The sequence below is a fragment of the Dipodomys merriami genome, unplaced genomic scaffold (assembly GCF_024711535.1).
Source record: "Dipodomys merriami isolate MVZ:Mamm:240054 unplaced genomic scaffold, mDipMer1.0.p SCAF_24, whole genome shotgun sequence".
Lineage (NCBI taxonomy): Eukaryota > Metazoa > Chordata > Mammalia > Rodentia > Heteromyidae > Dipodomys > Dipodomys merriami.
The window spans coordinates 8,075,499-8,103,253 of NW_027203826.1; the positions used below are offsets into that span (position 1 = coordinate 8,075,499).

Genomic DNA, 27,755 nt, shown 5'->3' on the forward strand with positions numbered 1-27,755 from the left:
TCTACCATTAGCTATGCAAGTCTTATTTCCAAAAAAGCAATCCTAAGTGAGTACATGGAGCTTTATTTAAATTACTGAGGGTAAAGGAAGATATCTACCCTTTGTTGCTTAAAAATGGCTATTTAGAGCAAAACAAGTTGAAATTGTATCTCTGAGTTGAATTTGTAGTTTTATTTTTTCACTTTTGTAATTTTTATTTTTTTGGCAATCCTGGAGCTTGAACTCTAGGTCCGGGTACTCTCCCTGAGCTTCTTTTGCTCAAGTCTATCATTCTACAACTTGAACCACAGTGCCACTTCTGACTTTTTTGTGTAATTTATTGGAGGTAAGAGTCTTATAGAATTTCCTGCCCAAGCTAACTTGAACCATGATTCATAGATCTCAGCCACCAGAGTAGATAGGATTATAGGTATGAGCCATTGGTACCTGGCTGAGTTGTATATTTAAAGGTCAGAGAAATAATTTAGCTTAGAGAAGTCTTATCAAGAACTTTCTTGCATAAACACCACGGAATGTTTTTCTTTCCCCTTGGAATGGTTTTAAATGCTTTTTCCTTTGGAAGATTTTCAAGAAATAAACATTAGTGTCTAAAAACTTAAGTATTTTTGACTCCTCCACACTATCACATTGCTGAGAGTTTTAAAATTCATTTAGTAATATCTACTGGTGAATAAATTTCATTTATAGAACATTTATGGAGATGGACTCAATGCCATGGTATTTATTTATTCATTTATTTATTTATTGTCGGTTGTGGGTCTTGAATTCTGGGCCTGGGCACTGTCTCTCAGCTTTTCAGTTCAAGGTGAGCACTTTACCACTTGAGCCACAGCACCACTTCTGGTTTTCTGTAGGTCAAATAGAGATAAGAATCTCAAGGACTGTCCTTCCCGGGCTAGCTTTGAACTGCCATCCTCAGATCTCAGCCTCCTTAGTAGCTAGGATTATAGGCATGTGCTACTGGTGCCTGGATTTTCTTTTGAGATTTGATCTGTCTCTGCAGTCTGGGTTGGCCTTGAACTCTTCACCCAACTTCCTTGGCCTCAGAGTGCTGGGATTGTGGACATATACCATCCTCTTTTTCTTTATGCAAAATTCTTTGATAGAAACTACAAGAGTAAAACATGTAGTATTTTCCCCCAACAAAATGATAATCCCACCTGAGACATGTAAACAAACTATAGAAAAATTAATAGTATATATCTAGACTATTACTATTGCTAACGTATGTAGACCAGCCAAAGTCTTAAGAAACACTTTGGAGGGTGATTGAACTCAGACTGAGGTTAAAGTTGGAAGGGTCAAGGAGAGGTGGAAGGTCAACTTTGGAAAAAGTAACTTTGAGAGGAAGCAGTGTGAACAGTGCTCAGAAAAGATTTGTTTGTGGAATTCCTACCAAAAACCTAGCCCAAAATTTGTACACACCCTGGTGAAAATCATGTGTATATTTGGGGACAATCTTTTTGTTTGCAAAATTATGAAGAGATTCTGTTCCCAGGCAGAAATGTTTTTACTCAATGGGAATTATTCAGTGCTTTGGTATTGAACAATTAAATTATCTGTATATTGTTTTTTAGGTACTTTTGGTGTCTCCTTTAGGTCAATTGAAAAGGAAAATAACTGGAAGTGAGGATATCCTTGTTTGTGTAATGAGGTCCTGGGACCAGGGAGATAATGACAAGGAAAGAAAGTAGGAGACAGACATTAAAGGCTAGCAGTGTTACAATGGATTTGATGAAAAAAAATGGATTTCTTTAAAACATGATAGTGTATTTTACTAAAATAGTGCGGCTGGACTAGGAAAAAAAAGTATGAGTTTTGATTCAGGCTTCAGGTCTGGGAGGTGATGAAAGAAGCTGTGAGTATAAATAAATGTTGTAGGGGAAGGTAGATGCAGGAGTGAGGCTAATGCTGAAATGTTTAAGTCAATGGCAAAAAAGGAATGGCTGAATAATGTGATTTTTTTTGAGCACTTCAGTTGTGAGAATAGGGGAAATCCTAGTGCTTGGGAGCATTTACAATTGACAAAGAAGGGATCAACAGAAAAGTAGGAGAGATGAGGCCGTATCCCTTTGAGTTCCCAAAATGGGGCTATAAAATGTAGAGATGGGAAATTATGTGTATGGATGCAGGAATCTTCCTAACAGCCTCTGATTCATTGCTAGTCATGTCTCACTACCTCCCCATAAATCATTACAAAACAGACCACTTTCAGATGCAGGGAATATGTGCCAGGAGCTTGAACTTGAAATGAACAACAATGTTAACTCACCACAACTGTGATTTCATAACACTGTCCATAAAGTGAGGTTCTTCTACCATTGAGCAATACAAAGAGATCCACATTCCATTTCTAAAACTTTGAAGACAGGTATTTTGGATTTCAGAATATTTCAAATTTTAGTTTAAGAGGTACTTCTATGTTACATAATACACTAGTGTATCATGGAATTATTATGTCTTTAATTGGTCATATTTATCCAATTCAATGCATTGATATTTCCATTGACTGGTGTAAATAAACTATCAGAAGCCCTGCCTGTAAGCCAGGCATTGGTGGGTCATATCTGTAGTCCTAGCTACTCAGGAGGCAGAGATATGAGAATCAAGGCTAAAAGGTAACACAGGCAAACAAATCTGCAATACTCGTATCACTAATTAACCATCAGAAAGCTAGGACTGGAGATGTGACTCAAGTGGTAAAGCTCCAGCTATGAGGGAAAAATGCCACATGAATTCCAGTACTAGAACAAAAGTAAAAATAAATTAATAAATAACCTCCCCCCTTTCACTGATTTCTTTCTAAATGAATCCAGATCAAGTTTTAACACTAAGTGAATGAGACAAAAGCTTGTGGACTTAGGAATTGTTTGAATTTTGAATTGTTAGATAAGAAATTCTTGACACATTATTAGTTTGTAAATAACAAATATTCCAAAAATGGGGGGGGGTTATGATAATGGGATTTTACAGAGGATTCTCAACAAAGACACTTTGAAGTTAAGACCTAAAGATTAAGTAGGATAATTGATTAAGATGGATAATTGAAGAAAGGAATAGAAGAGATAATAAGACATGATGTGAAAATTGCCTTGACTTATTAAAGGAACAGTAAGAAGGTCTGTGTTTCTTATGTAGAATAAATACGACAGAATATGAACATGACAGGTGACTGCAAGGAGAAATGGAATCCTGGAGTAGAAACAATTATCATCATGGTACATTTTAAGCCATGTTTTTATTTTTGGTGTAATAGGAATCTCTTGGAAGGCTTTTGCCTGCCATTGGTGTGTCGTGATCTCTGTTTTCAGAACTTCATTCTGGCTTTAAAAAGGAAAATAAATTCAGCTGTTTTGGAGACTCAGGGAAAAGAGGATATGGCAATGTGTACTAGTATGGTCAGGTAGCCAAATGGATAAGTGACAGGTTCTTAATAGTTAATGGTGGAACTTGATATTTTGGGTGAGCTATGAAAGCAGGGAACCATCAAGGGTGCTCCTATAGTGTTGGTAGTAATATAAATAATAGAACCAAAAGAGGGAAGCCTGGAGGAATTTCAAGTATGGTGAATGGGAGTCAGAATCCAGGAATTCTTTCTGGACATGTTCAGATTCAGATCACTGTTAGGAACAGTTATGTCAAGGGAGTATAGGAAAAGCAGTAGCAGGTAGTACTGATTGAGCTACTAAAATATGTCATGTATTCTCCTCTGTTTCTTATATTTCTTATCTCATTGGATCATCAAAACAGTCCTCCAAACCACCACTATTTTAATTCCCATTGTATACTTAGGGAGCTAGCACAGAGAAGGTAAGCAGCATATCCAAGTGAGTAGTACTGTTAGTGAGCTTCAGAATGGGGACTGGTTCCAGAGTGACTCCAGTGTCTCCACTCGTGAACAGTGGGCTTTACTGTCCCCAGCACTATGGATCTCTAAGACATTAGTATAAAACCCTCCATTGTTGCTGTAGGAATTAGCACAGATAGTTACCAGGCAAATGGCGATGAGGAAAAGTGAGATATGCTAGAAAACATGTATTTTCCATTCTTGAAGATCACTTCCATTATCACAGAGTTTCATTTATTCTGTATCCTTTATGAGGTTTTATATGAGTTATATTTTCAATTTTACATTTTTATAATAAGATGAACTTTATAACTTTATAATAAGATGAACTTTATAATGTACTGCCTTGCTCACGTAACTGTAACCCTTTACTCTGTACAGCATTTTTACAATTAAAAAAAGTAAAAAAGTCTGAGTTCTGAAATTGAGAATAATTTTTATTTTGTATAGATTAGATATATTTTTTTTTTCTTTTTGGAAGCATTGGACTTTGAACTCAGGGCTTTTTACTTTCTAGACAAGCAATCTTTTTCCTTAGTTATATTTCAAATAATATGGTGCCTTTATCCTGAGCCAGTCTCAGATGGTTATCTTTATCCCAATAGCTGAGATTACAGGCATGCATTACCATGCCTGACCTAAGAGAGATCTCATCCAGTTCAACTACATGCTTTTCTCCACAAACTTCTCCACAGACAAATATATAATATTTATTTTCTTAACATTTTACTAATTTAATTGAATGAGTTAATCTTGGCAGTATGAACTGTATACTTCTGTATAGCATTTTCCTATTACTGAAATATATTGTTTTAAAACTGCTTGCAGATTGGGTTGAATTTAGTCCATATGAGATTGGAATGGCTAAATATGGTACTTTTATGGCTCCTGACTTATTTGGAAGCAAATTTTTTATGGGCACAGTTGTGAAAAAATATGAAGAAAACCCCTTACATTTTTTAATGGGTAAGTGACTGAAAATCTACTGCTGGTTTCTCTGAGTATTTTAAATCTTGATGCATTTTTCAGATTTTTGTTTCTGCTTTGTTTTCAGGTGTCTGGGGAAGTGCCTTTTCCATATTGTTCAACAGAGTCTTGGGAGTTTCTGGTTCACAAAATAAAGGTTCCACCATGGAGGAGGAATTAGGTTGGTAAACATGCTTACACTGATGCCCATCATTGAAAAATTTACACATACTCCTATGTACACAATACCAGATTCTTGAGGATTTTAACTGTTCTAAAGCAATAATTTGCTTAAACCTACTCAGGTATTTCCTAAACATTGCTTGCAAGTTGTTTCTGAAGTACTAGTCTGATAATGGAGTTGTAGAATTCATAGAGATTATTGATTCATGAGAATAATTTGTACCAAGGCACCTCCATTCTTTTCTCTCATTGTCTGTCTATACATAGTATTGTTGTTAAAGAGTATTTATTCATATATATATATATGCATATATATATATATAAAATAAGAGTCATCTTTTAAAAATTTTATTTTCAACATTTGAACATAGTATGAATTTAAGGGTAAATGAATATCTTATAGTTTATGTATCCTTAAATGCTACTTCATTAGAGTTACCAGCCTCTTCTATAGTATTGATTAACATTAAAAAAGAAGACAACATTTAAATAGCCATTCATAAACTGAAAGTAACAAATTACTGTAAGTAAAATTCATCATCTCATCATCAAATAAAATATTATTTAGAAAATACAAAAAATGGGCAAAGAAACAATGGTGGTGATTCATTATTGCATAATATACACCAACATATGAGGTTTTTTGAATTAATAAGTTTAATTTAAAGCTAGTAAAGCAAAACATATACTTATGAGACTTACCAAAGTCTCTTGTCAAAGTTTCTTCGTATTCAAAGATTTGCCATCCAAGCTAATAGTTTCTGGCTATTTGGAATAATAATAGGAAGCTGCCATGGAAAGCTACCTCTGAGTTTGGGGCCATGACTGTAGGGGTCAGGACAACACTATGGGTCATCAGAAAACTCCTGACTCTTCCAATTTGAGAACAGAGACATTGACATAATAACAACAATGAATTTTTCAGTGATTATTTTATTTAAAGAATGCATTCACATACAAAGCTTAATAAAATGCCTCTGGCTATCACAAGCAATAGCAGTTGATATTCTTTGTATGAGCAGATATAGAAGAACAATTCATTAAATTCTGTAAATGTGATTGTTTTAACTCTTCTTACAAGAATTGATTTTAGTTGTTTGATTTTATTGACATTTATTCACAGCTTAAATTTCCATATTTATCAATATTTTCTTTAGGTGTATCACTTGTACTTTTGGAGAGTTCTTAATAGATGATAAAAAGATGATCTTATGATTTCATTAGGATTTTTTTTGGGGTGCTGTGTGTCTGCTTGTCTTGTTTTCTTGAGGTGCTGGGAATCAAACCCAACACCTGTCCTTGCTAAGAATTGTTCTAGCACTGAGCTACATTCCTAGCTCCCAAATGTTTTAAAAATAAACATGAAATTAACAAATAGAAATGACCTTTGTGCTTGTAGTTACCTTTGTCCTCTGAACATAAGCAGGTAGAGAAAAGCTGACACCTTTAATACAGGACCACATGCTCTCTCTTAATGTTTAGTTAATCTACAAGGCCAAATGTTTAAAATTGACTTGATCTTGGTTTATCTTTATGAACATTATGTCTCAAATGACTGTCCTGTTCTTACCTGTAATTTTGTAGAAGTCACCTAGTCCTCTAAATTATATAACCATTTTCTATTAAAACAAAAATGAAAGCACTAGAACAGATGAGCAACCACATAGCAGATTTGCCTGCTGAGCTCCTTCTCTGTTGACTAATCCAGATAATTCCAGTTTATTATTATTTTTCTCCTGGGGCAGGAAGGGAATAGGACTGGAATAACACATCAGAAGGTGGGCGAGACAGTGGCCAAATGCCAAAGCAAAGGAAGACGCTTATACTCGATAATTTTGAGACGCTTCTTTGTTGAGAAGTTCCCCTTGAGGCCGGTGGTCTGGCAGCTTCATTGTCCTTTGTGTCAGACCCAGAGGGAATACTGTGCCTTCAGGATCCATCTGCTCAGCTGGATGCCTGTTACTTCAGATTATGTAAGGGTTTCCAGAAATGTCACCAAAGCTGTGACTTAGAGGACCTGAGGATGTCTGGCGACTAGGTTATCCTTTGGCTTGACTGAAGCTTACCTCTGAAAGGGTAGTTTTGTTTGTCATTTCTGAAGGAATACATTAAGGTAAAATAAAATGCAATCAAGTAACTTTACATGAAATTATTTACTCATTCAGGGAGTTCTGCATTTTATGCTATGGAAAAATATATAATATGTATAATATACTATTTATATACTTTATATACATATATACATACCTTATGTACATGTACTATAGATGTACAAAATATGAAAGTTTAGACTATTTAACAGTTTGTATCATAAAAGCTTGCTGATTAAAAAAAAAAGACAGTAATTGGGCGCTGGTGACTCACGCCTGTAATCTATTCAGGAGGCTGATGAGGATCGAGGTTCAAAGCCAGCCCAAGCAGGAAAGTCCCTGAGACTCTTATGTCCAATAAACCACTAGAAAACTGGAAGTGGCGCTGTGGCTCAAGCAGTAGAGTGCTTGCCTTGAGCTGAAAAACACAGGGACAGTGCCCAAGCCCAGAGTTCAAGCCCCATGACCGACCAAAAAAAAAAAAAGACAGTATTTCAGTATGCCATCTTCTTAAATCAGAGTCCAAACACTGCCAAAAGAACAAAAGAAATTGTGATAAAAGGAAATGGTTCAGAAAAGAAAAATACACTTAGAAACACATCCTATGTATATGACATCTGGAAATGATCATTTCTTAATGTCCTCTCTCATCAACACAATGGTCAAAAACTGATGTGAATAATACTATTGGCTTCTAAGAATTTGATTTTTATTGAATTTTGTACAAAATCTAGCAAATCATGCCAGTGAAAACCAAAAGCTATGGCCTGAAGTGTTTTTTTTTTTTTTTTTTTTTTACTATTCTATACTCATATGTCTATGTTACTTATACAGGCCTAAGTAGTATCTATAGATATAGAGAAACCAAATGTCATATCTATATTTCTCTGAGTTAAAGCCTCCAGAATAAAAGCTGAGTTACAGTGGCTCAAGTGTGTAATCCTCACTGCTTGGGAAGCTACCCAGGGCTGGTGGTTTGAGCCTAGGCCAAGGAATAAAAGTTCAAGAAACTCATCTCAATCAATGGCTGGATGTGGTGATGTGTGCCTATTATCTCAGCTATAAGGGAAGCACAATGACTAGTTAATGACATGAGGAAACACAAATATATACCTTAAATATAATCAATGCCAAAAGGGGGCTGCAGGCATGACCTAAGTGGTAGAGCTTCTACTTTACAAGTATAAGGCCCTGAGGTTCGATCCCCAGTACCTCCAAATCAATCAATCAATAAATTAATTACTTTATAGTAAGTTTGATTTTTGTCCAAATAGTTTTTATGAACATAATCAGACTGTTCCCTGATTTAGGTATCTTTTACTTGAAAAAAAGACAACTAGTTATTTTGGTATATGTTTCTGCTCTCTGTGTATTAAGGATCTGTGGTTGCTCTTTCCATTTTTCTGTATGGCCTTTTAGTAAGTTCTGAAGGGAAGCATACATTGATTCATTCCAACAGACGATTTTTGGTCAGTATTAGAGACAGTTTTCACAGGGTAGCCTTGGAACCTCAACCTTCCCAATTTTAGCCTTGCAAGTAGCTAGGATTATAGATGTGAGACATAGTGACTAGCTTCAGATTGTTACTTTAGAATAAATTGAATTGTGAACTTTAATCTCTGAGAAGCTTCATTTGTTTTTGTTTTGTTTCCACAGAGAATATTACAGCAAAACATATTGTGAGTAATGATAGCTCGGATAGTGATGATGAATCCCAAGAACGTAAAGGTAAGAGAGACAGACACATGACAGGGACTGATAAAGAAAAGATGTGCATCATCTGTCTGATTTTTCTCACTAAAGAGGCCGAGTTAGTTTAAGCACTTTAGTAACAAATTTGCAGCTTTCTCTTAAGGGGGCTGCATAGTATACCTGCAACAAAAAGTGACAGATAAAAGCCCTTCTTTTAAATACCTCAAAAGAATTTTCTGTTGAACAAATGGACAAATCTGAGATGGTTGGAACACTTTGATCATGAATTTCCTTTCATAACAAAGCTAGCCAGTGTAAAGGGAATACATACTATATGGTCAACATTTTGAAGATTATTTATTGATTTAAGGGCTACTTAGTGAAAATAATAATGATTTTTCCATTAGTAAGTAAATTACTACAACAATCACTGCTGGACTATTCGCTGGTTCTTTAAGAAGTTCAAGAACTCTGACTATGGCTGCTTTAGCATAACTAATTGGCTGTAATAAAGGAGGATTATTTAGGATGCTTTTTGAGGTTTTTACAAATTAGCTCTCAATATTCCTTTTAAATAAAGTTGTTGGAGCCGTTTTAGGTTCAGTGTAAAATTGAACAGAAAAATAGAGAATTTCTATCTATCTTCTGCCTTTTGCATCCACGATCAGCCTTCTCTACTGAAAACACTTCTGATTAGAGTGGAACAGCTAATGACATTGTGAAAATGTATTGGAATGCCATTATCACTGGAAGTCCATAATTCACAGCTGCTATTGTACCCTCTATGGTATCTAGTGAATGTGTAATGACAAGTAACTCCCATGTACATGTATCTATCACATACATTGGTGTCTTTTCTTTGTAAGTCAGCTGTCTTCTATTTCTTAGTCTCTCCTCTTCTGACTTCTGGTGGTACCAATCATTTTGGTGTCTTCATTATTTTATCTTATCCAGAATGGACCATATTTGGATTCCTACAGCGTGCAATCTTTTCACATTACTTCCTTTCATTTTGTGGTATGAACATCACATGGCTTAATAACTCATTCATTCTAACTGTTCGGTAATATTGTCTGAATACATTATAGTTCATCCATTGAAGCTATGTTGACTGCTTTCAGGTTTCAAATAAACACATGTTCAAGTTCTTATAACGATGGGTAAATACCAACTACAATTGCTAGATAATAAGACAAGAGCATAATTTCATAAGGACCTTCTTTGTTTTCTCCTGGTGCGGCTGTGTCATTTTGCATTTTTACCATCAACAACTAAGAGCTTCTTTACCTTTGCATCCTTGTCAACTTTTGGTGTTGTCAGTGTTTTAGATTTTAGCCCTTGTGATATATGAGTTGTAGTTTTCCATTTTATAGATTTGTATTTCTCTGATGACTTGTATAACTTCCCAGGCTTAGTGATGTGTGCCTGGGACAAGTTATTTAAAATTATTGTGTTTGGCCCATGATTGAATTTTAAACATCTTACAGCATTTGTTTAAATTACAGGGCTTATAAAGCCCCAAACTTTATAATCAGGGATGAAATGATGGGTCATAGGACAAATTCATAGGGTATTTATTGGGCAATAATTGTGTATTGAGTTCTTTAGCTGCTTCTTGCATAATCTTGGATATTTACTAACAGGATAAGGACTGTTGAGAAAACTTAGGAAACATAGAGGCTAAGATTATCTACTATGGCTTTTATGTGTGTGTGTATGCTTGTGTTTGTGTGTGTGTGTATCAGAGAGAGAGAGAGAGAGAGAGACAGAGAGACAGAGAGAGAGAGAGAGAGAATTTGTCTGAAGAAAGGGAAAAAGAAAATGAACCTAGGGTTGAGGAGAAAAGAGAAAATGGAAGTTACCTGAATGTCTAGCAATAGACTATTGAAACGGTCAGAAATACAACCTTTACCTTGCTTGTATATAAAAGGAAACAAGCGCATTATAACCATATGTTAAAGACCTAGAGCTTGATTATCAACTATGACTTTCAATTGACCAAAGAAAATGCATTTTTTGGTGTGTGTGCTCTTTTCTTTTTTCCTTAGGTACTGAAAATGAAGATGCTGAAAAGGAATATCAAAATGATAACCAAGCTAGCTGGGTCCATCGTATGTTGATGGCCTTGGTGAGTGATTCGGCTTTATTCAACACCCGGGAAGGGCGTGCTGGGAAGGTGCACAACTTCATGCTGGGCTTGAACCTGAATACATCTTACCCACTGTCTCCGCTGAGAGATTTCACCACACAGGAATCCTTCGATGATGATGACGAGCTGGATGCAGCTGTAGCAGGTGAGCATGCAAAACATCCCCCCTGCCTCCTAACTCAGGCCCTTTTCATTCTTTCTCTGGAAAATACCCTTTTAATGACTGGTGATGTTTGTTCATGTATGCTCAGTGGCATGGGTATGCATTGATTTGTGAGGAGCTTTTACTTTCTGGTGTCTGGTTGCTCCATTGGTCAAGAAAACAATGCAGCCAGATAGGTACTGAAAGTGGCACGGGGAATTTAGAATCTTTTTGTTTTAATTGGGTCAGAGTTCACTTCAGGAGAATAGGAACCCCTCTGTTAATAACTTCAGGGATTTAAAGTAGAGTATTAAGTACTTGCAAAGTTGTTCCAAGGATTAGAGGAGCATGCTCTAGGCTGAGCTTCCAAGAATGACTCCATAAACAAAATCGTCCCCACCACCGCCTCCACAGCGGTGCTTGGCTATACACAGCAGCAGCAGCCTGCCTCATTTCCTCCTTCCCAGGGTGTGGGCGTTCCTCTTTGGCAGAGGCCAACACTGCCCTGCGCCATAGCTTGAGGGCATCTGTTGAACTTTGTTCTTAGGCTGATGCCCTGCTGTGGGCCAGAGCACAGGAGATGGAGTTGAAGGAGCCCTTCTGTGCCACTTAGATAGTGAATCTGTCTCTCCAGTTCCCAGAAGGCTGAGGGAACTTTTTAAGGCTCTCCAGTAAGAATCTAGTTGTTTTTTTTTTTTTATGTTTGTTACCTAGCCAAATCCCCAAGTACATCTTCATTCCCATGTGTGCTATAGATTACAAATTAAACTGGCTTTAGTGACTGATGGTATGTAATTTATCTTTCTGGTGATAATCTTAACATTTTATTTTTGCTCTGTTGTTATGTAATCTTTTCCTTGTTGTCCAAATGGCATTGCTGAATCTTTTCTGACCTATGGACATCGATAAGACGGTGTGAAATTTTAAATGTAAAATTAGAAAATAAATCTTTCTATGCCCTGTGTCATACCTATGAAACAAAGGAGGAGGGCACAATGCTCAATAGGAAATGTACTCATTACCTTGCTCATGTAACGTTAACCCCTCTGTACAGTATTTTAACAATAAAATGTACAAAAAAAGAATTAGGATATGGTTTTCAATTGTGTTATTGCTCTTGTAGGTCTATATCTAGTTATCCTATACCTTTATAGGGAATTGAGAAAGAGATTCCTCTTGTTTGAAGAAGAGTCCAAAATTCACATTTTACATTGAGTTTCTGCTATTTAACTCAAGGCTAGAGTGTCCAGTTATATATCTCTACTGCATATACTTTTTGGTGGCTCACACATGTAATCTAGGTATTCAGGAGGCTGGAATTTGGAGAATCATGGGTCAAAGCCAGCTCAGGCAGATGAGACTCCATCTGTAATTGACCAGCAAAAAGCTTGGCTAGAGGCATGTCTCAAACAATAGAGGGATAGCCAAACAAGCAAGCTAAACCAAGCGCATAATGCTAAGCTCAAATTCTAGTATTGGGGAAATGGTCTATAAATGAATAGTGAATATGTATATTTACATTCATGCCAGCTGGAAATGCACTTGATGCTGTAATCAGCAACATTATTTTCTGTCACATTATTATGACATTTCAATTCTAATGAAATTTATTTCTTCTGAAAACTAGAGCTTTCTAATTAATGTTTGATGGGCTTCTGAAACTATTTTAATTGAGTATTTAGATCCAAAGAAATCCTCAGTTATTTTGTTCCTTAGAGAAGGAAGAACAAAGAAAATGATTCTATCATCATTGTCCAAAATTACTCAGCAGACCTGGGCTTGGGATGGTTGTCTGTTGGCCTTGTTCCTGAGACTTTTTCTTGTGATATATACATCCCCTGTGGTTCCATTACTCATTGTCTTGTTGTAAGAATGGAAGTTTTCTTTGTGTAAACTTGATTCCATCTCATTTTACTTTGCCAGCATAACTTTTCTGTGGTTTATAAAACATGTGTCTGGTACTCCACATTTTTATCATCTTCCTGGAAGTTTTCTAACATTTTATGTGGATTAGAGAGTATTAAGCTTGCCAAGCAAAATACAGAATTTCCAGTTCAATTTTAATTTTAAATAACATGCAAAAAATGATGCTAATTTAAATGAACTCCAAGATATGGATACGAGGGTTTTTTGTTGTTGTTGGTAGTGGTGGTATTGCTTCTAACGTACTGTGTGAAGTTATTTCTTCTCTTTAGTTTTTTATCCTTTGGTTCATCTCCAGTTGTCACTATTTTTTTTTATTTTGGTACCTTATATCTTGTATATATGCATATCTGATTTGGGGGAAGGAGGGGAAATAACAAAATGGTAAGACAAAGGAGAAAAGGTGAATCAGTGCAGCAGTGACACTCACAGGACACTATGTAGGAAATGAACTTTACAACCTGCAGGGAGCAGAGTCAGGAAGTAGGTAACACTGCTGGACAAGAAATGTAGTCCGTACCTTACTTATGTAATTGTAACCCTTCTGTACATCACCTACACAATAAAATTAAATTAAATTTAAAAAATAACATGCATGCCAATAATGCATTCCTAATCCTTGGAACATTGAGGAAATGCTTAGACAAAGCAATTATTTGTTACTTGTTTGAAATACAGATTTAGTTGGGCATATTTTATTTGGAGGGAGCAGTACTGGGTTATGAACTCAGAACATTGTACTTGCTAGGTTCACTCCAATACTTCAGCCATACTTTAAGATGTTTTTGCTGTAGGCATTTTTTCAGATTGAGTCATGCATTTATGCCTGTTTGAAAGGCACATGCCACCATGCCCTGGCTTTTATTGAGGGAAATGGGGTCTTGGGCTGGTCTTGAGCATCAGTCCGCTCAATCAGCATCTCCTAAGTAGCTAAGATTATAAAAGTGAGCCACCATACCCAGCCTCATCTTTTATTTTAATTAATTAAACTTTGAAATCTTAGCATGCAGACCTCTGCATCTTTCTATTTTCAGGTTGTTCTGCATTTTTATCTTCTTTATTTTCTTCCTTCCCTCTTGTACTTACACAATATTCATACACACACGTATCATGAGCTTTGTCTTGGGGATTTCCTAATCAATAAGACATTTATAATCAATCTTTGCCTGTGTAAAGATTCCAATCAGTTCATGGTCCTTGCTTGAAGTTAGGGTTCATGGAAAGGATCCATATATATTGCTTAAAAATAATAGAGGGGTGTCTAGTGCTGATGGCTCATAATCCTAGCTACTTAGAAGACTGAGATCTGAAGATCACAGAGAGAAGCCATCCTGGATAGAAAAGTCCGTGAGACTCCTGTCTGCAATTAACCAGCAAAAATCCAAAAGCAGGGGTATGGCTTAAGTGGTAGTGTTCTAGCCTTGAGTGAAAAGCCAACAAAGAATATAAGACTCAGAGTTCAAGCGCAAGTATGGGGAGAGAGACAGAGGGGTGGCGGGAGGAGACTGAAACCCTGAATCTCTGACATAACAGCCTTCAGCTATAGCTGCAAACTAAGCACACAGGCTGATGTATTACTAGATTTCTGACGAGCTGGAGAATATCAGTCCCTTGTGCAGTCTCTTTTTCCATTTTTATACAATAACATGAGGAATGATCAAACATCACCAATATAGCATTATTTACAATAAATATTTACTTTTTAGTTATTTTGAAATGTTCTAGCCTGCATATATTTCAAGTTAACCAACTTCAGAGAAATCTTTACTTCTGTTTCTCAGCGGGTATCTCATTACAGCTGCCTTTTACTTATTTTATGTGTTTAATTTTAAGAAATAGTGGCCATGATGTCAGTAAAAATAGCTTAAATCAGATCAGTCAGTGACAAATTCATCCAAGCTTCACTTTAGACTGAATTGGCTTTTTCAGACTAAGACTCATAAATTAGATCCTGTTTATTTCCCTCTGTCTTCAAGTTTTAGAATAATTTTATAAAACATGAATATTAAGAGATTTACCTCAAACTGATAATTTCTGTTCAACTTTTAATTAAAAATCCTATTTATTATTCAGCTAAAGTACCTTCTGTAAAACATTATTTCTTTTATTTTTTATACATTCCCACACCAAAAATAGGTATATATTTTCATCTAATTGAGATGTTGTAGTGGGGGAAAAATCTTATAATTTGCTTTTCTGAATGGCAATTCTGTTTATATAAAATTAAAAATCTGGGCATCTTAAAATAATCTCTCAACCTAAAATGAGGGGGGCAAAAGCACTCTTTTGTACCTAGCCCAGTATCTCCTGGAAACAAGATAAATTGTAGGATGATAATTTCCCTCATTAGTTGACTACAAGATAGTTCAGTGCCTGGAGAACTAATTTTGGAAAGGCTTTTCATGACTTACATTGCCTCTTTCCTGTTTATCTCTGTGTTTAGAATACTTACTGGGAAAGATACTATCTGGAATAGGAGATCAAGACATGAGTTCATATAGACCAGAAATCAAAACACACACATCCAAATATTTGTGAGTTGTAGACCAAGTCTGTGTGATGTATTTATAAAACAGATATCCAGATATCCACTGTTGAAATGCTGTAGAAAAAATGTTATGTGAATATAAGACAGAATTTAGTTACTGCACCTGTCAGAAAACATTACTCATTCACAGTTTGGAAATTTTGAATGTTTTAACTTATGGGAAGGTATTCCTCACAATAACATAAATTCATTGACACTTTAGTTTTGGAACCTTGGTTCTCACTATGTTGATGTGAAACTACACAGTTTTCCATAACTCCTTTTACTTCTTTGGACCTCAGCTTGCCCATCAAAGCATTATATGTACTAGAAGTTGGATCAAGTAGTAGAGTACCAAGTGAGCAAGCAAGCAAAGCTTGTGTAAGGCTGTGAGTTCAATCCTTGTCACTGCCAAAAAATAAAAATAAAAATAAATAAATAAAACGTGTTTCAAAGTTGATAAAATTTGTAAGTAAAATTTCTAAGACGTAATACTCAATATAAAGGAAGTTGCTTAGGAATGAGAGTAGTTAAATAATGGCTTCCCGATTTTTTGTGAAATGTTTAAAACTGATATAATTCAAAGAATATAATTTTTTCTCGTCAAAAAGTTTGCATATAAGTTTTCAGCTAAAAATCTCAGAGAATCTTGAGATATAGTTCAAGTGGTAGAATATAAGGCCCTGGGTTCAAAATGGAGTAACACTAAATAAGTGAAAAATAAACAAGTAAAACTTCAAATCTCAGAGAGATAATTGTTTAAATTGAGTTATAACAAAGATTTATTTTTCATCAGTGTTTTAGAGATGAGAAATTTTGATGTATGACACAATGCACAAAAAGCTGTTCACTGTAGAAATTTAGAGAAATATTTATAACTTAGTAATCATACCCAATTTGAATTTAAATGACCCGTTTCAATTTACATTGAACAAATTTTGTAACTAATTGCTTTATTGGTGTTTTAATTTCAGGTTTTATTAATAGTAAAGATTATAAATTTAGTTGCACAGACAGCTTAAAATTAGCATTCTATTGTAATCTTTTCTCTTTAACATGTAAGTAAAAATTGACTGTGAGAAAAGTACTACTCTTTTTTCACTTCGACACATGTGGAGAATACTGACATTGGATTACTATTGCATATTAGTCATTTCCTGGAAACTTTTAATATGCTTTTGCTAAGTTAATGCTCACAATTCCATGAGCTGAGTATTAACTACATTCATAAATGAGTCTATAAACATGGATCTCTCTGACCTTCCAGTTTTTTTGTATCTCTTGTGAAAATGCTTGCCAAATAGGATTTAAAGGTTCACCCAGAAATTATAACAAGTGTCTTCTATGAGCTCCTTTTCTCAGCTCTGCAGTAACAGACTCTGAAGCGGGGCCAACCTTCTTCCTTAACAGAGAAAAGTGTGTAGACAAAGAGCTAGCGAACCAGGTCCCTGACATTTCATTCAAGCCAATCCCAATCAATTCAATTGTGGTTAAATTATCTCCTCAAGATGAGAGCTTGGAGTTCCATATGTAAATATGGAGAGTGGCATGTTGTCACTATCATTTCTTCATAACATTAATAATCTCTTGCTGTTTTCCAATGCCCTTGTCATCTCCATCTATCCTCCTCTTTGCTCCACCTTACCAATTGTTATTCCACCTTAGGGCCTTTGTACCAGGATTTCCTTCTTCTACAGCATTCCCTCCCCACCATGTTCCACATATCTAATTGACTACTTCTGTATCATTTTTCTAGTTTCAGCTCAAGGTTTACATCTAAGTGAGGGCTCCCCTGAGCATCCAAAAGAAGTTTTTCCCTAGACCCTTGCCGTCTTTGACTTTTTCCATTGCCACAACATTTGTTTACCAACTCCCAGGCTTTGTGCTCCAAACATAATAGCTACAAGAGTGGAGTTGTGTTGGACTTCCTCAATACCTGGAATTCTGCTCAATAGGAGTAGAAAGTGCAGCTGAATGTGTTATCTGGGCTGTTTCCTTGTGCTGTCACCTTACAGAATGTGTACTAACTTACAGAGAGACAGAATGGGATCTGTTCAAACTACACCTCTCCTGCATTATGCTGCCTAAGAAGTCACTCGTGTGTGTGTGTGTGTGTGTGTGTGTGTGTGTGTGTGTGTGTGTGTGTGTGTGTGTGTGTGTGTGTGCTGGGCTTGAATTCCCTGTGTGGTTGTTTGGCTTTTGGCTTTTCCATTCTACCTCCACCCCCAGCTATTTGCTGGTTAATTGGAGATAAGAGCCACATGGATTTGTCTGCTAAGGATAACTTTAAACCAGGATTCTCAGATCTCAGCTTCTTGATTAACTAGAATAACAGGCATGAGCTATTGATGCCCAACAGAACTCACTTGTAGTTTGCTTCACTATCCATGTATAAATATTCTCTTTCACGTCTGTCTGCTATATGAATTCAACATGATAGTGCCTGTTGAAATGTTTTTAAACCAGTAAAGATTGTATATGAGAGGTAATACACTTAAAGAGGTCCTGGCTCAGTCAATACCAGATCCTGAGCTAAGTTCCTCCCATATAGATCCCTTTAGTCTTCTCAGCATCATTATATGAAAAATCACTTGGTTCTGATATTCCAGATAAAAAATCTATGATTTAAAATTTTTTGACTAACACATATTTCTAGCTATGTTTTCAAAGCCAGAGGCCTAACCATATGGAATTATTTCTTAATTTATAGTAAACATTTTCATATCTTAAATACAATCAAATGATCATTAATCATTGTTTTCTTACCTTTCTTTTTGCTTTCCTAAGATCCTGATGAATTCGAGCAAATATACGAGCCACTGGATGTCAAAAGCAAAAAAATTCATGTGGTAGACAGTGGGCTCACATTTAACCTGCCCTATCCCCTGATCCTGCGGCCCCAGCGGGGGGTGGACCTCATCATCTCCTTTGACTTTTCTGCAAGGCCAAGTGACACTAGCCCTCCATTCAAGGTAAGGAGACTAGATAGCCTTCCTCTCTCTAACATATTCTCTTGCCTGCATACCACTTATTTCTCTTGAGCTCAATTTCTTTTCTTTTAACATAATTTCTACTTTTCTTTTCTTTCTTTTCTTTCTTCCCTTTCTTTCTTTCTTTCTTTCTTTCTTTCTTTCTTTCTTTCTTTCTTTCTTTCTTTCTTTCTTTCTTTCCCTTCCTTCCTTCCTTCCTTCCTTCCTTCCTTCCTTCCTTCCTTCCTTCCTTCCTTCCTTCCTTTCTTTCTTTCTTTCTTTCTTTCTTTCTTTCTTTCTTTCTTTTTTTCTTTCTTTCTTTCTTTCTTTCTTTCTTTCTTTCTTTCTTTCTTTCTTTCTTTCTTTCTTTCTTTCTTTCTTTCTTTCTTCTTCTTTTTTTTGTGGTCATGGGGATTGAACTCTGGGCCTGAGAACTGTCTCTCAGCTCTTCAGCTCAAGGCAAGTGCTCTACCACGAGGTACAGCACCACTTCCTGTTTTCTGGTGGTTTATTGGAGATAAGAGTCTCACAGACTTTCCTGCCTAGGCTGGCTTTGAACCACAATTTTCAGATATCTGCCTCCTGAGTAGCTAGGATTACATGCATGAGCCACTGGTGCCCAGCTTCTACATTACTTTTTAAGACAGAGTCTCATTATATAGCCAAGTATGACTTCCAATGCAAAATCTTCCTCTTTCAGCCTTGAGTGATGTAGACATGCCTACCAATCAATATTTAGCTATTTTCTACATTTTTATGAGATGTATCATACTACTGTCTAATAAAGCACTTAAAGGGGTAAAATTATCACAAAAAGTTCAGAGTTAGGAGCAGGACAAGAGTGACAGAATGGATCTGAAGTTTCAAAGGGATGTTAAGCTAGGATGTAGGAGTTAAGGGGTAAAGATAATTAAAACCATGCATAGAAAAGACAAAATCAGAAGGAAAATGTGGGGGCATAGAATGGTAACTTGATGAATAATATCACATAGAAGGGAGAAAATGCAATGTGTGAAGTAATTAAAACTGAATGAATATAATAAGAAAGTCTTGAGTGAACAAGACTGGGTTGTTTCAATGAGGATGGAAAAGCAGGCATACTGGAGGAATTTCAAGGATGAGTGAAAGTTTAATGAGTGCACTCTTTAAGAGACAGATAGATCCTGGCTATTAGTAGATGCTGGGAAGAAGAAATCTTTTGTAAACACTGATGACTAGCAATCACTAATGAACAAGATACTATCTGTGGTAAGATTCAGAGGTGATCACACCTCTGAATCACACTTGTGTTAGAATCACACTTATGAAAATGTTAAAGGGGTGAGGAGAGAGAGAAGATAAAAAAATAGCAGTTGAAAGTAGTATAGAAATGTCCATATTATGGCAAGAGGCAAAGGGAAAATGACACCGGTGAAGAAAAATTCATCGCACAGAGAGAAAAGAAAGAAAGTAGTCATCTGGTCAGGTGCAGTGATATATGCCTGTAATCCCAGATCGTTGGGGAGAAGAGATTAGGAGGCTTGATATCCAAGACTGGGAAAAATTAGTGAGACTCTCAGTTCAACAAACAAGCTGGGTATAATCCTGGATTAAGAAAAGGAAATTGTTAAAGATCAAATGATATAGTCTATGATCTCCCAGCAGGAAGAGTCAGTCATCACCCAGGTGCCCTACAGCACATCCACTTTCCATTTAATTGTACTATGGATACACAGTGCCAAACAGTAGTTCTCTTAGCATCTCTGAAATTCATGTAAAGTCTCCTGTTCTCAGATTGTATTTATCTTTGATCTTTGTGGAGGCTGTTAGTGTTCAGAAAAACACCAAGGACCAAGGTGAAGACCTTGTGCATGGTTGGGTAGTTACACAAGGGGGATGTGCAGATCAATTGCTTCGTGGTTGCACCGAGCAGGAAATTAGTGAACTCACATGAAAAGCCATCAGACACGGCAATGAACAAATCTAAGGGACAGACATCATCTTGTTTGCAAAAGCAAATCCTAAAGGCTCAGTAGGAGAGTTTACAGGAGATTTCAGCTTGCATGCTAGCAAGTAGAAGAATGAATATAAGGTTTCCAACAGACATGACATTGTGAAACTGCAGTTTGTGGGTGCTTAAGCTGATAGTATGGAGCAGGATGGGCTGGGGAATGGAGGGAGAAGGATTAAGACGAAGAGGGATTTATGTAAATCCAGCATAGTGCATTTGGCAAGTACTGCACTGTGTGGGGAACTGAGCAGGAGGAGCAGAATATGATGGTTTGAGTGGGGCGATGGGGAGGGATGTGACAGGGTGAGGTAGAAGTTGGTGGTGTGTGATCCACTCCACTGGGGGCACTATACAATGTCAACGCCATCATTTCACACATGCATCAGAGCTCTGCCATGGCTGTGGGTTAGCACTGTATGAGGTTTTGAGAATACTGCCTTGTACCACAGAAAGAGATGCATAATACTCTACAGTAATTTTAAAATGCTGACTCACTTGTGATGAAGAAAAATATATACTTGTAAAAACTTGGGACTAACATTGAGTGTCCAGGCAACAGTTGTCAATATTTTGAGGGTATTTTCTCATTTCTCTCAGGTGTGTGAATAGGTGTAGAGGTGTGTGTATGTATGTGTGTATGTGAGAGAGAGAGATGGGGGTGGGGGGAGAGAACACCATAGTTATGAGGTTTTATAGTTTTCCTCTCCTTACAACTGAATTACAAGCATTTTCCATGCCATTATTATTATTATTGGTAGTAGTAGTAGTATTTTCATTTAATATGGTAGCACTGGAGTTTGACCTTAGGGCTTGTACTTGCTAGACAGGCACTCAACTACTTAAGCCAAATCTTTTTTTTTGGGGGGGGGTCTGGTCGTGGGGCTTGAACTCTGGGCCTGGGCACTGTCCCTCAGCTCTTCAGCTCAAGGCTAGCACTCTACCACTTGAGCCACAGCACCACTTCCGGCTTTTTTCTTTTTGCTTATGTGGTGCTGAGGAACCAAACCCAGGGCCTCATGCCTGCAAGGCACGCGCTCTACCACTGAGCCACCTTCCCAGCCCCTTGAGCCAAATCTTAAGCTTTTTTTTTTTTTTTTTAGTTGCTTTTGGAATAGTGTCTCACATTTTTTGCCCAGGCTTGCCTGGATTGCAATCTTCAGTTTTATATCTGCCACATAGCTGTAATTATAGACATACACCATCATGTATAGGTGTTTGTTGAGATGGGGTTCTGCTTACCTTTTTGCCTTGGCTGTTTTTGAATTGCATTCCTTTCTGCCTTTCCAGTAGTTCAAATGGCAGGCCAGCGTCACCACATCTGTCCATCATTTCTAAAACTTAATTCTATTGGCAAGGAACCCTTTTCTTCAATATGACTGTATTTACAGGAGCTGAATGCTTAGGACATGGCCTTATGTTTTAGGGGGCTACCATCCAGCCCACAAACCTGTATGCCACTGAGGATTAGATATCTTCTGATGAGTAGGTAGACCCAACCTTTACTTCTCCAGGAACCTTTCTGTGAATGTTACCAATTTCTTAATGAAGAAGAACTGACAATAACTGCAAAGAATTATGTAAATTCTATACAACATTAGCTGTAGAAAAAAACTGTATGCATATTGTACTATGAATACCAGCTTGCCTTTTATTGGAAAGGGAATGACCATACTAATAAGTGAGTTCAAAGTGACAGTTCTGCTTGTTTTAGCTTGTATTGGGTTTGTTTTCTTTTGTTTCTTGAAATAGGGTTTCACTATGAAGCTCAAGGCTGGCCTCAAATTCACAATCTCCCTCTCTTGCCTTCTGGGTACGGGAATTATAGGACTCTACAGACAGGCCTAGCTGTTATATGATATTAGATGCTTTAAGTTTTTTTAATGATTATATCATTAACTTCTTTCTTCCTTTCTGTTCAGGTGAGTTAATAAGCCTGTTGTTTTGTGTTCGCATTGGTCCTTAATGGCTAATGTGGATGTGGTGGCCTTAATGATGGCCTTCTAGAAGTCCATGCCTAAATAAGCAGCCAGGCCTGAGTAATGTAACCCTACTGATGCAAAGGGTTATTTACCAATATAATTAAGGAACACGAGTTGACTTTATTCTGGGTTATGTGGTGGATGCCAATTATTACATAAGTATCCTCTCAAATCATAAAAAAAGTTTTAAATAATGAACAAATTTGTCATCCAATTGCCAGAATATAATGTAGATTTGCAGAGACAAAAATATCATTTCTTCTAGCTAAAATGTTAATTTAGCATTTTACACAAACACACACAAACCAATGGAAAAATAAAAATAAAATGAAAAGAAAGAACTAGATACAGTACATTGGTGACAACAAGGTCAACAACCAAGAAAGGAAAAGCAAAAAACAAAGAAACCTGTTGTTTCCATGTCTTAGAGTTCATTTCAATTAGCATCATTTTGTATGGTCATATGTACATAGTTATTATGATTTTCTTCCAGGACTATCCTAGACATATACTAATTATTACAAATAAGGGAAACCTGGAGCCTATGTTTCTTTGGGTCTGGCTTACTTCATTTAATATGATGTTTTTTCCCAAGTCTTTCTATTTCCTTACAAAAGGGGCAATGCCATTCTTCCTGATAGAAGCATAAAATTCTTTCAAAATATAAAGAGCATCTAGAAACCTCAGAGTGTAATAGAATGGGCATGATTCTATACACTGGAACAAATTCTCTAGGGAACAATTTAATAATATAAAGCAAAAGTGAAAAGAAAATTTGTCTTTTGTCCTCTCAAATCATACCAATTTTAGGGACCTATTATGAGAAGGTAATCATGGTCTATATAAGATTTAAGTGACTTTCATTATAAAAATAAAAAAAATATGAAGGTTGAGGATACAGTTTTTTGGTTTCCCTAACATGTTTAAACTCTTGAGTTTGATCCCTAGCATGACAAATATATAAATTAATTAATAAATGATTAATTAAATAATTTACTTTCCTGATGATCCCTAAAGGATTTTTAATATATAGAAAAATGCCTATGGGATTCTGGTACTCTACATCTTGAATATACATTTATCTAATTTTGTGAAGGGTAGGGGAATAACAAAATGCTGAAACAAGGACAAAGGATGACCTATTACAACAGCAATACTCACAAGACACTGTGTTGGAAATGAGCTTTACTACTTTGGGGGGGGGGATGTGGGAGGGAAGGGATAGTGGGAAAAAAAGGAGTGGGTAACAATGTTCAACAAGAAATGTGCTCATTATCTTACTCATATAACTGTCACCCCTCTGTATAGCATCTTTATAATAAAGTTTAAAAATGTAAAAACACACACAAATAAATTATATGTACTAAAATATATCCATATTCTTTTTTTTCTTTCCTTTTTATTTTTTACTTAAAAATTTTATTGTAAAGGTGACATACACAGGGGTCAAAGTTATATGAGACAGGTAATAAGTACATTTCCTTTTGAGCAGAGTCATTCCTCATTTTCTCCCAGTGTTTCCCCTCCCACCTCCCTTCCTCCCCAAGTTTTATAGTTCATTTCCAACATAATGTCTAGTGAATATCACTGCTGGATTGGTTCACCCTTTGCCCCACTGTTTCGGTGCTTTACGTTCCCCTCCCAAAATCAGATTAACTTATATACAACACAAAGTTTACAGAAATCTTATATAGAGATAAAAGGGAATAAACTAAAGAAAAAAAGGAAAGGGAAAAGAAAAGAAAAAAACCCACAAATAGTACAATTCAAAACCTCTTGTTTCATTTCTTGGGGTTCATTTTGATAAGCATTATCTTATTTGGTCATATGAACATAGGTATGAACATGAGCTCTTCGTATGATATATTTACATATATATGCATACTTACATAGGCAAATTATTTTATACGTAAGTGAACTGGCAAGTATATGCCTTTTACATTACAGTTTGGATCATCTTCTGTTCTTTAACTGGCTTTTTTTCCTTTCTACTTTAAGGTTTTTCAGCCTCATATTAGTATTCAAAAATGAGCCTAGACATTTTCCAAATTATCCCATTGAACAACACTGTCCAGTTTTTCTCTCTAAAACATTGCTTTAGTAGTACTCTGTGAGCTTTCCCTACATCAACTTCGGGAAGTGGCAAGTGCAGGGAGTTATCAATTAACACTAAAATGCATGGTTAGAACAGAGCACAGTCCTGTTCCATGGCTGTCATTTGGGAAACAAAAGTCTTTACTTACTACATCTTCCTAAAACTTTGTTTTTTTTCACATTAGCAGCCTGACTCATAGTGTGTGTCATTATTGCTCAGTCTTTACAGAGGCAAGGAGACACCAGGAAGAAGATGGGTTTTCCCTCTTGTAATCACTGCCTTCGTAGTCACCAATTTTTAATCTTTTCCACGTCAGGATCAGAGAGGAAAGGGAAAGTTTCTACCTCTTCCTGATTCCACTGTTGAATTAGCCATCTAAAAATAGTGGACTTTTACCTCACACAGTCTCCTTTCTTCTTTCTCCACACATGCACATGGTTGGGTCAGTTGCAGTCTGAGTCATGTTTATAAACACTAGAAGGCTCTCTCTTTTCCCTGCTGGCACGCAATTGCTTCACTGGATGATTTCGCTCTGCTCTGCTGTTGAATAACCAGGAAGGAAGAATTTTCAGCACTGCTGGACATGTTTAACACAAAGAGCAGAGAGAAAGAAGGGAAGGGTTAAAAAGGACAATTTCCTTGATTTTAAGTGGAGAAATGATGTGTACACACATGGGATTATCTGCTCCACAAAGCTGATCTCAGTGTAATAGTGTATGAGGCAAACATTTTCATTGCTGTAGAATTCTTTGCTTGCTTAGGATTTTATTTCTTTGTAAATGGTATTGAGAGGAAAATTCATAGACTCCCAGAGACGAATTTGGTTTCTCAACAATTTTTCAAATGCCTGTTGTAGAGCTAGTCTTTTGCTCCTAATTGGCATGACAATATTGAGTTTGTAATTTTTTTTAATTTATTTTTTGTCATTCATGGGACTTGAACTCTGGGCCTGGGTACTGTCCCTGAACCCTTCAGCTCAAGGTGAGCTCTCTACCACTTGAGCCACAGTGCCACTTCTGGTTTTCGGGTAGTTAACTGGAGATAAGGGTCTCATGGACTTTCTTGCCCAGGCTGGCTTCAAACAGCCTCAGATCTCAGCCTCCTGAGTAGCTAAGCTTACAGGTATGAGCCACTGGCATCTGGCTGAGTTTGTAGAGTGATTTCTTTTTCAGATTTGTGAGCTTCTTGAAGGTATTGTTGAGACCCTCAAAGAGCACACAGCTACCAAATATTAACATCTAATTCATACTGAACAACAGTTGGACTAACTAACACAGATGAAGACAAAAGTTCCCAAATGTATCTTCTTCTTTCTCATAGGAACTTCTCCTTGCAGAGAAATGGGCTAAGATGAACAAGCTTCCTTTCCCAAAGATAGATCCATATGTGTTCGATCGGGAAGGACTGAAGGAGTGTTATGTCTTTAAACCCAAGAATCCTGATGTGGAAACGGACTGTCCAACTATCATCCACTTTGTGCTAGCCAACATCAACTTCAGAAAGTACAAGGCTCCAGGTATGCTCGAATAGATTCCATCTCACAGAATAGCAACTTGACAAATACCAGGCAGTGTCAGAAGAGTACCACTCTACCTGCTGTTACAACATGGACAGGTTCCTCTACCTTGATCAATAGTTGCTATCTTGAGACCCAGAATACTTTCCTTATTTTTGTCTCAAGATCCCAGAGTACCTTAAAATCCAGAAACCTAAAGGCCAAGGACTACCTCAGCAAAGATCCTAGAATTTGGGATTGGGTTTGATTTGATTCATTGGTGCACGTTTCACAGGGGATGTTAAATGGTTTTACAATTGGTCTATGAGACAGTGCTTTTTACAGAACAAAGCATTCAAAAAAAAACCACGTGAGAATTTTTAACTGGTAGCACAATTAATGTAATCTAGGAGTACCCTACACCTAATGATTTCAGGTTGCGATGTTAGATTTCATAGAATATGGAAATCAAGTTCAAAATGCAGTCATTTTTCCCCCCATCTCCAGAGGAGTCTGCAAACCCTTTATTATCCCAGAGCGTGACAGGCAGAGTGCTTAGGTCTCTAAAACCTGTATTATTTTACAACCCCGGACTGTAGTTTTCCATTATGTGAACAACCCTCTTTCCTCAAAACCAGGAAAGATGGGTAAAGGGTATATGCTGAAGTAGAAGGTCTTTCTAGACTTCTTTGGATAGGAAAGGATCAACAAGGGTTAGAAGTTATTATGGGAAACATATCCTAACTCTGGAGAGGAAGAATTAACTGGGGGGTTTTAGTTTTCAAACAGTGGAGCCCTTGAAGCTTAAGGAATTTTCTTTTGCTATTCATTATGAAGGAGATCACTATGAGGATGTGTGTGGACTGAAGGTAGTTAGATAAAGTTTTGGTTTGTGTTCACCCAGAAGCAGAGTTTTGGGAAAAGATCAGTCAGGACTGAGGATGGGTTAAAGGGAAGGAAAGCAGCCAGTGAAGAATGTGTTAGCAAACTAGCTACCCCAAGCAGAACCTGACCCCTTTCGTGGGGGAATCTAGGAAATGGGATAGAATTGATTCTAGAATCATCTTTTCCAACCATGAACCAGACGCAGAGGAGCTACTTATATACAACTGCATGGAGTCTGGTTGATTGGGGCTAATGCAAACAATTTATTTACCTTTATTTCCAGAGTGATGCTACAGAGAGACAGAGAGAGACAGAGACAGAGAGAGACAGAGACAGAGAGAGGGGGTGGAGGGGGAAGTCCATGAGGCACAGAGATAGAGACACTGACAACTGGAAAGCATCTGTCTGTAGATAGAACATGTTCAAGTCTAATTCCAGGGTTATTACAGGTCCTGTGACCTCTCTGTCTTCAATGTCCATTTGAGTTCTTATTCCCTGAGGTTTAAGGATATCTTCTATTTTCAAATCAACACCATGGATGACACTTCTGCTATTTAGGTGTTCCAAGAGAAACCCAAGAAGAGAAAGAAATAGCTGATTTTGACATTTTCGATGATCCTGAATCACCATTTTCGACTTTCAACTTTCAATATCCAAATCAAGCATTCAAAAGGCTCCATGACTTGATGCACTTCAATACCCTGAACAACATTGATGTAAGTATCTTCTGTTATGGCATGATAATACCTTAGTTGCTTTCAGAGCCCATGGATGCAGCTGTGTCTTTTGAAACAACCCAAAATGTGCTACTTCACTTCTTATA

The 27,755-nt window shown here is 36.8% G+C and overlaps 1 protein-coding gene across 4 annotated transcripts in view; it reads left to right on the forward strand.

The window, feature by feature from the left end:
• Pla2g4a (phospholipase A2 group IVA) overlaps positions 1-27,755 on the forward strand; it is a 176,432-nt gene that overhangs the window by 137,510 nt on the left and 11,167 nt on the right. For all 4 annotated transcript variants that reach the window (XM_070034248.1, XM_070034247.1, XM_070034249.1 and 1 more), the window contains 7 exons: positions 4,676-4,813; positions 4,902-4,994; positions 8,743-8,814; positions 10,827-11,072; positions 18,307-18,491; positions 25,873-26,068; positions 27,491-27,648. In XM_070034248.1, coding sequence (XP_069890349.1) covers positions 4,676-4,813; positions 4,902-4,994; positions 8,743-8,814; positions 10,827-11,072; positions 18,307-18,491; positions 25,873-26,068; positions 27,491-27,648 — 1,088 coding nt within the window. The remainder of the gene's footprint in view (positions 1-4,675; positions 4,814-4,901; positions 4,995-8,742; positions 8,815-10,826; positions 11,073-18,306; positions 18,492-25,872; positions 26,069-27,490; positions 27,649-27,755) is intronic.